General features: G+C 43.3%; 1 protein-coding gene across 1 annotated transcript in view; it reads right to left on the bottom strand.

Moving 5' to 3' along the window:
• aff2 (AF4/FMR2 family, member 2) overlaps positions 1–8,337 on the bottom strand; it is a gene marked incomplete at both ends in the record, with an annotated part of 136,207 nt that extends 127,870 nt beyond the window's left edge. Inside the window, one exon of the mRNA XM_079167445.1 lies at positions 8,285–8,337. Within this exon, the coding sequence (XP_079023571.1) occupies positions 8,285–8,337 (53 nt within the window). The remainder of the gene's footprint in view (positions 1–8,284) is intronic.
• Positions 8,338–15,896: the final 7,559 nt, after the last annotated feature.

Genomic DNA, 15,896 nt, shown 5'->3' with positions numbered 1-15,896 from the left:
ATCTGATGTTCGTCATGGTGATTTGCTGTGTGCGTATGTATTTTTTTTTGTGTTTAAAATTTGATTTAAATTAATTTAAATTTTCCAAGATATTACACACAAGCAAAATTAACTCTATATTGATGATAAAAGATGAAGGAAGTGTGATGGTGTAGCTAGCGATTTGACATGTTTAGTAATTACCTAAAGAGCTGATTTATTTCAGGATTGAATTTAAATTCTTAACCACGTCAATCAATATTTGGTTTCTGGGGATAATGCTGTTCTAGTTAACAGGTATATTGCATGTTGCCCTGTGGCATTTTGTCTCATTATCCATGGTATGCAGGAGGAAGTGGAATGAGGATGTGCAATTATCAAATCAAAATGTATTTAGGGAAAGCATGGCGATAACCTCAGCCAATGCCAATGTGAACATCAGTAATAATGAAGGTCTTCCTTTGAAAGACTACAAACATGGTCACAATACCCATGTTGTGTCGATTCCTAAAGGAGCAAACGGGTTGCGTGACCCAATCAAGTTCCCCTACAGGTTAAAAATGTTAGCTCCGATTGCGCTGTTAGCTGCTTGCACCGTTAGCTGCCGGTACCGTTAGCTGCTAGCTGCCGGTTCACTGTTCTGCGTTTAGAGCCGTGTGCAGGCAGGTAATCACGGCTGTATGGGTTTCAGCTGGTGCGGTAGTGGTAATCACACGTCGCATTGAACCGAACTTGCGGTGACTAGAAAACCATCGTCATTATTTTTCTAGATCTCGGCACAAAAAGGATCGACTGCAGGTATCTTTTTTTTCTCTTACTGGAGAAGTTTGGATAATTCCTGGTACTGGGTTACTGACACCCTACCCTACTCTCTGCTCTTGGCCAGTCATTATTACATTTCATAATTTCTCCAACAAAGGGCACGTAACGTTGCACAAGGTGAAGTGGAGGCTCTGGGAACATGGCATTGAACAGAACATATGCGTTACTGTGTCCTGCTGAGGTGCAAATTATGGCTGATGAAGCCTCCAAGACCTTCGACACCCCTGAAGATGCTTCAGAATTCAAATCCACCGTGGATTAGACAGATGGCTGACTGCATGCTTCTGCACATTTTCGACACTCAATGGGTCTCGCATAATTTATTCCTTGATGTAGTTTGGATCAGGAATTGTGTGATCAAACCCTAGCAAGAGGTATGATGTTATAATTGTGTTGGTGTCAGACAGACTAACTTGGGATGCTATTCAATATCACTTATACAAAGAAATGATACATCTGTTGAAGAAAATCAAAGCACTTTGTTCACTTTGTCTATGAATACGGTGATAACCGGGGGAAATATCCAAAAGTCGTTTTGAAGATGGGTCAATTTCTAGCATTTAGTGAGTTGAATCAGTTCAGGATCTTGACACTTTTTTCCAGCATGAAGATATTACTAATACTTTCACTCCCCTTCCTACTCCTTTATTTTCTTCTGCAACAAACGAATGCTGCTTGTGAGTTAATAGAGACCTTCTTTGCTGGATCAGATCTTCTTCTAAGGAGTCAGTTTTAAAAAACATCCGTTATTTTTGATGAAGCTATAAAAATAAAAGAAACATCCAGAAGAGCAAAGCCCCTGGATCAGATGAGCGGAGTAATGACTTTGATGAAGAGATTCTTTGTATAATCACTGATTTCTTCTCATCTTTTAAGGGGGCGCCAATATTTCCTTTTCCCCGTTTTTCCAGAGTCAAAAAAATATGTTCTCATTCAGGCCAACGGGGGGGCTCTACTTACATTTCTCTAATGGGCAGAATATCACTGATAAAGATAAATGTTCCGCTGAAGACTGTATGTCCCATCCAGATGGTTGACTTTTTTTTTGTTTTCTTATAAGACACTTAAAGAAGTGAACAGATGGCTTCGCTCTTTGTGCGGAGCAAGTGCAAACCTTGAAATGTCTCCACTCCGACTCTCAGCCATACATGAGATGGTCTAGATTTAAACACAATGATGAAGTTTTAACCGTTGACCTCTGTTTTATACTAGTTCAGCCGCAACCAATGTGTGTACCTTAATTATCAGAAATGACTCAAAAGCGTGGAAGATAACGGTATTTGAGGGATGTGATAATGTAAGTGGATCGTCTGCTGAACAATTAGCTCAAAGGCTCATCTCCTTAATTAAGACTTCTTAAGATTCTTGAAATTGAGGCATTTTATCTCCTGCGCTACTTTGCTGACTGACAGCACCGTTTCAGTTGTTCTACTTCTAGGGTTTCGATGGATACCCGTTGCTCGGGATCAGTAAAAAGACGTGGGAAAAGACTCCCATCAGCAGTAAATGTTTACACCATGTGGAAGATATCCGTTAGGATGCACAGACTGTATGTAATCAATCGTAGCAGAGCATTCTTCACATCCCCTATTGAGACGCCTTTTTTATCCTAATATGTCACAGATGTGGTACTTGAAGTCATTGTTTACAACCTTTTGTCATGTTGCGGTGATACTGGACCTAAATCCTAAAAGAAACTGAGAAAACGAGTTGATTTAGAGATTCTGTCTCATTATTAGTTCTTGGTTAAAATGTATTTCAGCTTGAAAGACATTCGTATAACGTTACGTAGCTTTTTGCAGGAAGAATTCAGTCTGTCTGCACAATTACTCTTTGGCCCAGCGAGAATAAATACTTCTGGAATACATCAAATCCACATGAAACGGGCGACTTTTTAAATATCTGGAAACACTTTCCTAAAGTTGCGTCAATCAATATGTTTTATATTAACAACGGCTTAAATGACCCTGTGAAATGTGAAAAATGTCAACTGTAGTGATGAGTAACTTTTTCATATTAGGTGCCTGCACATAATTTGGGTGCGACCTAATTTCTACAGATGTTGCCATCCCTCTTTTTCCTTCCCGATACCGGTACTTGAACTTGCGTAGCGACAGATAGAGGGTTATGATCAGATACCAGTGCGTTAAAAACAAATTAATATTCTAGTATCATATCGGCTGATACACAAGTTCAAGTATTGGAATCTGTAACGGTTCAGGAAAAAATGGTATGGCAACGTCTCCAGAAATTTCACCGAAATGATGTACTGCTCCCCCCGACCCCATTCAGCCCCACAAAAAAGAGCAGAAAAAAAATAATGCACACTTAAATAAGTTCACTCTGGACTGTCTTTACAGCTGGATATCTTCTTATTAGTGCTGAAACGATTTGTCAAGTAATCGATGAATCAATCTAGAAAACTAACCTCCAACATTTTGAATAATCAATTTATCATTTAAGTAATCTTTCACGCAAATAAGTCAAAATTCCCTGGTTCCAGCTTCTTAGATATGAGGTGTTTCATCTATCTAAAAGATACTTTGGTTGTGTATTGTAGGTCGGACAAAGCAAGAGAGAGCTCTGGGAAGCGTTTTACCGTTTAATTGGACATTTTTTGGGTTATTTGGAACTCTACTCCCAATTACTCATGGTTCGTCTGGTTGGATCTTTTTCATTCTGCCTAAGTCTTTTTGAAATGTGACATTCGTTGATTTGTTTTTCGTTGGGACTCGTGTTCTCTTATAACTTTTGTGATGCTTCTCTATGTTTTGCCAGCTGGCAAGATTTGTTTCCGTGGTGAACATTTGAATAAATGTTGTTGTTATTGACATGGTTTGTGTTTTGTTTATGTGGAATTAGAAGTTTTTAATAAAGCACAATAAGCTAAATTGAAAACCGACGCACCGTTCTCTTTCTCACAATAACTTCAGAACTGCGGACAGCGACTGCTTCCTCCCAGAGTGACTCCAGCTGATCTCGCTGGTTTCACACCCGCTGACTCAGCTCCCTTTGTACAGCCCCGAGGGAATAATTGTCCCCACCAGTAGGGCACTGAAAAGGATTTCCTCCCGATAGAAAGCATCCCTCCGGTGATATCTGCTGCTGGTTCTGGAGCGTCTGAGTGTGAATTCTTGGCAGCTTCGTGACGAGACACAGCTTCCTCTCGCCGGCCTCTGGGCTGCCGACGATGTGAAGCATCATCGAGCGGAGCCGGTTTGGCGAGCCGAGGCCCGGTGGCGTAGCGGGGAAAGACATTTTCGGCATGACGACTGACTTGTGTGCGCGTTGAGCTCACACGTGTGACTGAGCTGATTGAGAGCTCGGGAGGATCGACGGGCACATCGAATAACGGACTGTGAGACTGAACACGGACTGTAACTTGACTCTGTCAAGGAGAAGGTTGGTTTGTTTGTGGTCTGGAAACAGCATTATGGCTGCAACTGCAAAAATGTTGAATCCAATTTTTTACATTTTAAAGCTGCATTAAAAATAAGAAAAAACAAACAATTTATTAATCAAATGAGATCAAGTCATAATAATGATAATATTTATAATGATACACAAAGTGCCTTCCCACAGATGTGAACTTTTAAGCTCCAAAACACGCAGCTGGAATTTTCTAACTCTACGCCGACGATATGTGTAATCAATTCCATAATTAACTACTTAAATGGTTCAACCAATCACCATCAGTGTCAATTAACAGTCAAAGCGCCCCCCCCCCCCCCCCCCCCCCCAGATTCCGCCACCATGATTAGCTGGCTACATGATGGGCAATTACAGCGAGGGGGACACCGCGTTCAACGCGAGCCCCGTCACGATCATGCCGAGCTTTCAGATCTGCGGGCGAGAGAATGAAACAAGGATAGCGAGATGGGAGGAGGAGGAGGGAGAAAGAGCAACAAAGAGGAGTAGAGATGAAAGGGTATTTCTTCAGGAGGAGGAGGAGGAGACGCACGGTGTTGGATTCGTTCAGATTTAACAAAGACGTGGGGAGCTTCAAGATTGTTTTCTCTCTCGTTTTTTTTTTATTCCCCTTAAAGAAGGAAAATCCACTGTCAAACAGGAGCCGCACATCAATGGCGAGTGACAGACTTTTAACTCCCAATCTGACTGATTTTCATGGGTCCTATTGAAGGTGCGCGTCGGCTTTTATGCCGGTAAGATCCATTGTAAAAATCGGAGAGAAAAAAAAATAGGTCCATTTGAAAATAACTCTCTCTCTCTCTCTCTCTCTCTCTCTCTCTCTCTCTCTCTCTCTCTCTCGCTTCCCCGTTCTGGTTTTCATCCCACAGTCGAGGTGTTCTCCTCCTTATGATGTCGGGACGGTTGAGTCCGCTTTAACATTTATTAGACGTCGGCTCCATCAAAGCCGCTTTTCCAGAGCTGCTGGTAAAAGACACCGGTTAGGAGCTGTCAACATCATGCTCCATTCCCAACCAAAACGTGCACGTTTTCTTTGGCCCACACCGTGGAGGAAAAGTTGAATGTATTGTTGTATTAGTATCTGGCTAGTTAACGGGTTCAGTATGCCTGCCATGAACCGATTCGTACGAGTCGACCTCGTTTAAAAGGCCAACAGTGCAGAGTGCTGATTACGATACGGCGACACCACACCGGCAGAAATCCACCAAGTGTAGCGCTCGTTAGAACAGAGAGAGCCTCGTAGTTCACTTTGCAAGAAAGAAACAAGACCCCTGCTGAAAGCTCTGCCAACCTTTCCACCTTGTTATACCTTTTTATATATATATATATATATATATATATATATATATATATATATATATATATATATATATGTTTTTCTCTTAATCATCTTGTGACCCCCTTGGAGGTTGCTGACCCACTGTCCTAATAAACAACCAAGGCATGAACAGTATGTGCAGAATCTCAACAATTTGAAGTAGTTAGTAGTTTATAAGTATGTACATCGTCCAATCCTACATTAACAAAGGTTGCTTCAAGCTTTTGAGCAAACGACCATTTCCCGGGCGAGGACAGTCTGAAGTGGACTTTCCTCTGTAGCATCCTCAGCAGCTGAGGACATCTAAAGGAAATACTGAATACAAGCATGAGTCCAGACCCCGTCAAAGAGATTCAGTCCTTGGTCTACAGGTGAAGCTGATCAACCCCTCAGCTTATTGTTTTCTTTTTCACAATCAGCTGTTCCTGGCACATTCCTCCGGTTTCTTTTTCCGAGCTGTGTGTTAATTTCCCATCGAGTGGCGTGATGGAGCGGTGGCACGCGGTGGCGGTGGGTTACATGTGTCGAACCCCCCCACCCCCCCGAGCTTGCTGTGGAGCCCTGAGCAGCTCCACTCCAGCAGTGGGGGGTTAAGTACCGTGCTCGAGGGGGGGGGGGGGGCCTTTCCATGTGTGGCTGCTGAGGGACAGCAGCGTGTGTCACATTTGTCCCTGCTGGAGCACGGGATTCACAAACAGCAACGAGGTTGCCAAGTCACCGCTCTCCCACTACAATACCCGGGGGGGGGGGGAGTGGAGAGGCTGGAGGTTGCACACTGTTCCTCTCACTGGTCCTCCGTACTATTACAACGCCCCCGAAATACAGGATTCATCCAGCACAGCGCGTCTAACAACGTTCTTAACATCAAGGGACTTCAGGTCACCCTCATATGCTCAGAACGTACCCAGCAGAGTATTTATCCGGCATGTAGAAATATTAACGGAACATGCTCTCACATTGTTTGTAATGCTAAATCGCTGGTTCTTTTTCCTCGTTTTCATATTCATCCAGAAAGAATTTCCCCGATGTCCACTAACTTCAGGGGTTGGCTGTATAAATGGGCATAAAGAATTGTAAATGGCTTTGGATAAAAGCTCTCTGTAGAACTGCAGCCTGAACTGGGAGCAGGCCAGTAAGACCCGGGTCCGGCCTGACGAGCTGGTCTACACGTTACTTTTCACAATGTCGGATTTCTCCACCGATCCACGTTGCAACAGATTCCAAATCACGCAGAGGAACACGGTTGTCTCCCACTCGTCCCAGCTTGCCCCCCCCCCCCCCCCCCCCCCTCCAACCTAGTTTTAAAAGCCTCAAACAAGACTTCTCCCCACGTGAGTCTTTGTTCCAGTCCTCTGCTGCATGTACAATCACTTCACCGGAGGATTGTGGATGGAAGGCGTTACTGTCCGTCATGGATCGGGGCTGCAGCTTTACACATTACAGTGAGGTGAATTTAGACTTGTTCTTAGCAGAGCATGTTACATGTGTGGAAGAAAAACACCAGTCAGTGCTCTCTGGTGGACAAACTAAATAAAGGGGAGACTCTGGGCCGGGCCATTTATCAGCCTAGCTCGAAAAACAAATGAATAAATGATGATTATTTAAGTGGATAATGAACATCACAAGTCCAAGGTGATGTCTTCAGATGATGGTTTTGTTTTTTGTCCAGCTGAAACCCAAAGATGTTCACTTTAACTCAATAGAGAGGCTGGAACCAGAGATTGTGATTTTCCATTTAAAAAAAAAGGAAAATGAATAAACCTAGATTATCAGAATAAAGTTGCTGATTCATTTCAGCAATCAACCAATCAATGTACCAACCAATGGTGTTCAGCTCAACCAGGAAGTATCTCTACATCAGCCTGCAGGTCACTGCAGGCCTCTGCAGCTCAACCTCACCTCACACTTCATAGAAACAATAACTGTGGGCTACGTTCAAGAGAAGACATTCTTAGCATGTATTAATTGAGTTGCTTAATTGATTGACAAGACGCACAAACAAAGATGCATGCAACATTAATGTTCCACTGACATCCCAGAAATCATCACGACCCAACTTGACTCCTCCATAATGCAGCCCCCCCCCCCCCCCCCCCCCCCTACAAACAAACAAACACACCCACCACCTCCACCTGTGCTGCAGGTGGAGGCTAAACTCACCTTAACTCCGTTAACCAGACACATTTTGTCAGCAGCACTCGTTGTTGTTTTGTAAAGGACCAGAACGTAATAAACTCAAAGAAACTGTCCGAAAACTTACGGTGTTACCTAACGTTCACTCACATCGTCTGACGTCTCTCGGCCGACATGACCGCTGCTCACCGTGTCACCGCTCAGTCACGCTGACCCGGTGCGGGCTCGCATCAAAATCAAACATTCCTCAATAATCACTATGAGACGGTTAAAAACAAATAAAAGCCAGCGCGTGCTTGCATGCGTGTGTGTGTGTGTGCGCGTGTGTGTGTGTGTTTGTTAGTGCAGGCTACGCGTGAGCCTCCCGTTTCAACGGCAGCTTTACGGTGACAAAGAAAGACGGTTTGCACGATTTCTCCGGGACTCACTTTGGCTGTCTTTACATCTCCAAAAAAAAAAAAGAAAAAATGCAATTTAACCCTTTATTTCACCACAAAAGCGGGGATGCCATGTCCGTGCATCCCTCTTTAAAAAAAAAACCTTCCACATTAAACACGCACAATAATAATGATGATAATAATAAAGGAATAACACAGGACTTACCATGGCTGTTCGAGCTCCCAGTCTCTGAAAAAGTCGAATTCGAAGAGATCCATTGCCGCTTCGGGCTGGTGGTTAAAATCCAAAGCTGGTGCTACGTGGTTCTACATGGGCTACTGGTGCTGACTGGCTGTGTGTGTGTGTGTGTGTGTGTCAGAGAGGAGGGAGAGAGTAGACACAAGCGGCTGCCGCTGCCAGGAAGCTGCTACGTGGTCGAGGCGAGCTGACAGGCAGGCAGGCAGAGGTGGAGGGAGGGGGAGAGAGAGGGAGAGAGAGAGAGAGAGAGAAGGAGAGAGCACACGCGCTGGAGAGGGCTGAAGAAGACAAGTCACACTGAGATATATTCACTGCAAACATTTCGCCTTCAGAACAAGTAGAGCTATTTATACTGCACGGAGCTTTCAAAAATAACAAAAAAATAAACCTTGTTTTTACCCCCCCCCCCCCATAAATGTGACACTTCATTGGCAACAGCTGAGAAAGGATTTCAATGCTACAGATAGCATGTAATTAAAGGCATCTTCATCCTGCAGGAAGCCACATGTTACAGTCAGTGAAATGGTCTACACACACTTCTGACATGTCACCATTAGTGATCACCTCTGATGAATTATGTGTTGTTAGAACTCTCACAATCCATAGAAGGTGATGTTTTTTTGTTGTTGCACCGATTCAGATTCTACACAAGTGCACTCGCTCACTGAGCTCCGGGGATTCTTCGTTCGGTCACAGGGTGGTGTAGGGCTCCACCCAGGGCCGTAACCAGGATTAAGGAAGGACTAAGGCCCGACCCCACCAAAGGACACTTAGCCACAGGTCCTCCACATCGGTGGTTTGTTCCTGCCCTCTGATACGACACACAGGAGCGTCGCCTGATTCAGGAGAGCAACGCGTCCTCATACCTGAGCGTAGCGGTCGCAGTTTTAGACTCGTGGTGAAAGTTGTGGGACGGTCTCAGTTTGATTAGGTTTAGGACAATATCATGGTATGTAGGCTAATTAAATAAGTGTGTTTGTTACATAACTTAACCTACGTAACGAAAGTTAACCTACATTAGGTATGGTACGTAAATTAATTTACACGTTAATCTACGTTACGTATGAGACATTAATTACGTATGGTGCATAAATTAACTCATGAGTTAATCTACGTTATGTATGTGACGTAAATTAGGTATGGCACGTAAATTAATCTGAGTTCATTTACATTACATTCATAACGTAAATTAAGTATGGTAAGTATGTTAATTTACAAGTTAATCTACGTTACGTACGTAATGTGAATTAAGTATGGTACCTAAATTAATTCACAAGTTAGTCCACGTTACGGACATGATGTAAATATAGTATGGTACACACATTTATTTACGAGTTAATAAACGTTACGGACGTGACGTAAATTGAGTACGGTACGTAAATTAATTCACGAGTTAATCTACATTATGTACGTCATGTAGGTTAATTAATGCACATAGGTCAAAATACCACACAGCGGTCTCCTGGGTTAAAGTCCTGTGTTTGTCTCACCCGTCCATCCATCCCGTCCTCCCTACGCGGACTTTGCTGATCTGTATCCTACGTCACCTGACTTCCTCCTTCGCGTCCTTTGCCAGTGGGCAGTAGTAGTGAGGTGGGTCAAAGTTGAGCCAGGACCTCGGGCTGTAAACTGTGGTGGAAGTTTTACATTGGACGCTTACTCAGCAGTTTCTTGGGAACATGAGGTGAGTTATAACAACTGTTGGAACTGGTTGCCCCCATAATAAAACCCTACAGACCACAGTTTCCTTCAAGATAATTCATTTCTTTGCATATTTTTTACGATTTGTTAATGCAGTAAGTGTTACTCCAATTATTGGATTTTTCTCAATGTACCTCGGATGTTTTCATTTGTAAGTGTATCGTTGTTAATGGGTTCAGCATGACATCAGCATGATGTCATTCATGTTTTTGACCTATATACACACCTAGCTCTTGTCAAGGATCACCACTCACAACTTTTCCACTGTTGAGTGTGAACCGGTCCAGCTCCAGCCAGGCCTTCTGTTCAGTCCAATGAGGCTTCAGGGTCTTTAATCCACTGTGTGGTCGCTCTGTGCTTACTCTGGGGCCTAAATATAGCATCTGGATGTCCCAAACAGCAACTCCTCTGTATCTTCCCAAACTTTTTGGCCTCCTGAACAGTACCGAGTTATACCAGCAATGACCGGACGGTGTTGGAGTGTGCGGCACGCTGATGCTTGCATTACATCATTACATCATTCCTTGGGTTGCACACAGTCGTCTCTGTAGTTTGATGCGCCCTGTGCAGCCTCGGTGAAACGAGCGTACGCAGAGAAGCATCAAAGCAGGACGCCGGTACCGACAACTGTTCCCTGAAACAAATGTTTGCAGTCCGGGTGGTCTTTGAACCCCCTCACCAACCAACCACCCCTCTCAAACTACCCCCCCCCCATCTCCATCCGTCTCCACCTTTGTCTGAGATGGGCCGAGGCCGCGGCGTGTTAATAACAAGTTTATCAGCCCGCCATCCTCGCTCTCTGTCGTAGCCTAGTCTCGCTGCAACACATGCCCAGCGGCACGTTTCTTTTTTTTTACTGCTTACGCCTCGCCATGAATAATGACCGACCAGATGGTTGAAACTTCTCGCTCAGCGTGCGCCGTAACGCCGGTGCCTCTGTGACATCACTGTCCCCTCCTTTAAAAAAAAAAAGAAGAAGAAAAAGCCCTCCTACGCAGAAGGGCGCGTGTTTTCACGCGTGATGCCAGAACACGAGAAGTCCAAATGTATCGGAAGTAATAATTTTGAAGATATACTGCGGGCTGTGTCTGTGTGTGTGTGTGTGTGTGTGTGTGTGTCTGAGTGAGTATTTTGGTCTGCTCTGGGGCAACATGCCAGCACTGCTCTGCATCACGCTACGCAAGTACAAACAGCAGCCTCGGATGGAGAGGAAGAGCGTTAGCCATGGAGCATGATGGGAATAAAAACAACTGCTCCGCCACAAGCTAAACAGTGTGAAAAGTGCTGTTTCACGACCTTGATCAATTCCAGCCATTTCAGCCCACCGCAAATCAATATTCCAGACGACTCCGGATCTTAAAAACACCACATCAGAATTCAAACAATTTTCAAGGATTTGAAGCACCTGCGGGAACACTGGTTGCGCGTGGGCGTGCGTGTGTGTGTGTGTGTGTGTGTGTGTGTGTGTGTGTGTGTGTGTGTGAGAAAGGCTGTCCAAAACTAGGTCAGACACTGAGAGACAGAGAACGACTGGAGAGAGAGAGAGAGAGGAAGATGTGGCGGAATTTAAAAAAGCAATTGTAGGGTGAGTTCCCGGAGAATTAGATGACAACAAAAAGAGAGACATTAAGGTAATTAAAGGCAAATACACACAGAGAGCTACACGCCATCTCATCACACAGACTTTACTAAGACCGAAGCAGCTCTTTGTTTAGAGATTTTACTTTCTGTGTGTGTGTGTGTGTGTGTGTGTGTGTGTTTTGGTTGCTGTCTTTTGCAGTGTTGTTAAAGCCACAGCTGTGCCGGTAATTTTAATGATGACAAGTCGAGTTAGAGTCTCTCTCAAACACTCAAACACACACACATGCACACACGCACACACGCACACAGACGGAGCCCAGAAGAAAAACAAACTGATGGAATGGAGTCAGGAAGGACCAAGTTTCTCAGCTTTTAGCTCATTATACTCGCTGTGTATCTTGCAGAAGTTGAGTAGTGCATGTCATGAATTTTCAATACGTGCCCAGGCCTCTCTCTCTCTCTCTCTCTCTCTCTCTCTCTCTCTCTGTGTGTGTGTGGAAGGTGAAGAGGCAATGGATCAACACGGCACCACAGCTCCCCCATGTGGCCGGGAACGAGTACTACACCTTGAATACACACTAGTTGGATCTTGTTTCTCAGCTCACGTTTGGGTAAAAAAAGAAAATCTCTTACTTAACCTGTTGTGAACTTGCTGAAAACCAAAAACTAGCTTAAACCCCTTTTGAACATGTAAGTCGCCTCAGAAATCTACCTCTTTCTTCAAAGCTTTCTTTTTTGAGGTAAAATAATATTGCAGCAAGACACCAACATATCTCAATCAAATCTTTCTAGTTTCTAAAGAAATACACAGTCATACAGGATCATTTTATTCGCCTCATGCTGCTTTTTAGTATTCTTGTGGTGCAGAGAAACTTTGATACATTTGTATTCTGTAGCTGCCATGTGGTCAGGCCCTTTATAATATCTATGATTAAGTGGGACTGACCCCAGCAATCAGCTGATAATTGTGGGTTTTAAATTATCATCACAAAACCGTTACTAGATTTCATTTAAATGAAGAAGGGAATACATGTTTTGCATCCTGGACGTGTAGCTGAAAGACTGAAGCTTTATTTCAATTCTGACATGCGTAACCAGGTCCAGCTGTTCATTCTCACCAACGACTACATTTTTGAACCATTACCATGTTAATGATCTAGTCGGAATAAAGAAGGGGGGGGGGGGGGGGGGGGGGGGCACTACACTATGTACTGCAGAGCTTCATAGATTGCCTTTTTCTTTTTCTTTTTTTAAAGCAAATGAAGCTTTTAGAATCAACAAATCAGCATTTAGAACACGTAGTCTGTTAAAACGATTTCAAGAGTTTGTCCTTTGTCCAATTTAGGAGACCGTAGAGGAGGGGAAGAGTTTGACCGTGGTTCTTGATGGCCACGGTGCTCAACAGGCCCCACGAGGGAGCCCTGTGTTACGATCCCCTCTTATCCCGAGCATCCTCCTGCTCATTTCACTAATGGACCAAACATGCTGATGCTGTTCAAGGCCACAACGCTTGAGCATACAAGGCTGTAATGAACGGAACAGAGGCGGGTCCTTGAACTAACCGTGGAAGGTAATTAGGACCCCGGAGGTCTAACCGACCAGCTCAGGGGCAACAACAACATCTTCTAGTTACAGTGTATCTGACTACAGTGGCCATGTTTGAAGCAGGACAGAGATGACATCACTGTTTTTGTATTCATTGCAGCTATTTTAATGTGATCCTCTTTTCTAAGTCATGATTACGTTTCACAGAGAAAAACACATTAAAGCTGCACTAATGAACATTTTTTACATGTGCAGTTCATTCAGGATAGCATCTTTCAGCTTATTTCAGTTTGTACGGCCCACAACTCTATTGTTTTAATTCACTCCTAAATTTGGTTGGGACTTTTACGTCCGCCTCTGGATGAATTCTTATAACTTTGGGGATTGTTGACGCCATCATCAGCAAAAAATGTCTTCGAAAATACTTTGGTTTTGTGACCAAATTCTTTCAACTGATTGCCATTAGCCTCAGCTGACTGCTTTGTGGTTATCAGCTAATATTAGTATGCTAGTATGCTTAACTAAGATGGGGAACTTTATATCTGCAAAATATTAGCATCTTAGCATTGTCGTTGTGGGCATGATAGCAAGCAGACATTGTTCTGAAGTCTCACAGAGCTGCTTAGTCATTTTATCCCCCCATGACCACGCGATACAAATATAATTCATGTTTATTCATATTTTAAAGCTATGGTTGGTAAACATGAGAAACTAACAAGAGTATGTTTATCTCAACTGAAAAACCCAGCCAAGTGATGCTAACTATTTTCCAATGAAGGTAGCTAGTGGCACTAGCTCCAAAAGTTGCACTGGCATCCCGTCCGATGCCGAATTTGAAGATTACCAACCGTACTTTTAAAGCAATTGGCTTTTTAAATGGAACTTTTGTTTTGGCACAATCTTTTTCAACCTTAGAATCAATGTTACTACTCAACAGTAGAACGACTACACCAGTTATTGATCACCCTTTAGACTGACTGCAATCACACACACGTTCATCTCGTAAACCATGTTTCTGTTCTTTGGTAAGGCAGGCTCAAGGGACACAATTGAGGAAAGGTTTCTTAATGGGATTATTAACTAGTGGCTATTGGTACGTGTAGGGGAACCAGTTACACAGTGATGGCAGTTGGACAACTGAGCAGGCCATGGCCTTCCCATGAAGTCGCCATATCAAGCCAGTGAGAACTAAGCATGGATGCGATGTGGATAAAAGGCCAGGTCAAACTCTTTTCTTGGGTGTGTGTGTAGAATTTAAAGGCAGCTCAACCCTCATCCTTCCCACACAAGGACTACCTCCCGGGGTCTGCGGGGACCCCGGTTGGTAGGGTTAGTATGGTCAGGATAACTGAACTGTGTTTCCAAAGCCGGATTATCCAACGGGCATTATCCAGGGGTCGATCACACTTGGGGTCTGTCCGCCCAGCGACACAATAAAATTAATTATATTTAACAAGACTTCTTTTTCTCTTAAATTTCAGATCATGACACCATATTTAACCAATACAAACAAACCCACGTTCATATATTATGTATACGCTCACATAATCTATGAGATTGTTGACGGCCCATACTGATACCCACTGCAGGACCTATTGATAGGTCAAAACATCATTTTACACGAATACTGGAGCTCCATAAGCAACGCTCACCCAACTCTTGGCACATTTTACTGTTTACCTGACAGTAAAACCCAGAGCGCCATAAAATTCAGAAGTCAGCTGGAGCTAACGGAGGAAGATCGACCTTTATTTATTGAAACGGCTTGCATACAAAATATATTGCACTATAACCAGACATGTCAACCCAAACATCTTAAATGCAAGTATTATGTACAAAAGGAAACCCAAAAGAATGCCCAAAAGTGCACACAAGGTTTACAGCTTTTTTTTTTGGATTACCCTGGTTTAAGTATCTACAGATTATTTGCGTGTCTTCACTTTCTGGCACTCAACTGTTGAACAGCCCACAATGTGACGAGTTTACATTGGTTATAAATATTCTGCAAATATATGACTGTCGAAGCAACGACAATCTTCATATGTGGTTCCACATAAACAGCGTTGCAACCCCAACTGGACTAAAGGTTACGTGAAGGAGGGATGCCAAATGGTCATTTGGGACTGTTTTACAGTTAAAAGGTTTTAACGTTATTGGAACTGAATTGGGACTCCACAAAGCATTATCGCTGCATGTTTGACGTAAACAGTGTGGATATCAAGTCAAAATCAAGGTTTGTTGACGAGTTTGGGGCTATAGTTCAGTCAGCGGACCGCATTAGCAAGACGACCCAGCAAGCAGTGTTGCAGTTTAAAGAGTAGGAATGGAGATTAAATCACTAGCATTCCCCTTCTGCAACCCATTGGATCACGGGTAAAAAATAAATAAAAAATACACTCTGTACACCAGAACATTAGAACAGCACACAATTACAACAGTTGAATATCAATAAAAGCGAGTACCCTGCATTTTGCTGGAAAACACCCTCAACATTTCGAGAGAAAAGCGGTGAACAACCCAACAACTATCATTAACATTGTCGACTGACATGAAACCTTTCATTGCGTGAACAGCTGCCAAAACGTATTTTCTCTAACAGAATGTAAAGTACCAGTCATTTCTATTATGAAACGTTTCACGTGAATTAACAGTGATATGTTATTTTAAAGAAGCATTACTCTTTCAAAATCCATCTCTAAGTATTATATAGGTTTGGTAGCCATTCTACTAGTATCAAATTAAACATAGTACT

The sequence above is a fragment of the Pholis gunnellus genome (assembly GCF_910591455.1).
Source record: "Pholis gunnellus genome assembly, chromosome: 10".
In the NCBI taxonomy this organism is placed as follows: domain Eukaryota; kingdom Metazoa; phylum Chordata; class Actinopteri; order Perciformes; family Pholidae; genus Pholis; species Pholis gunnellus.
The sequence above is the reverse complement of the archived record's forward strand: the minus strand, read 5'-3'. Positions and strand labels throughout refer to the sequence as shown.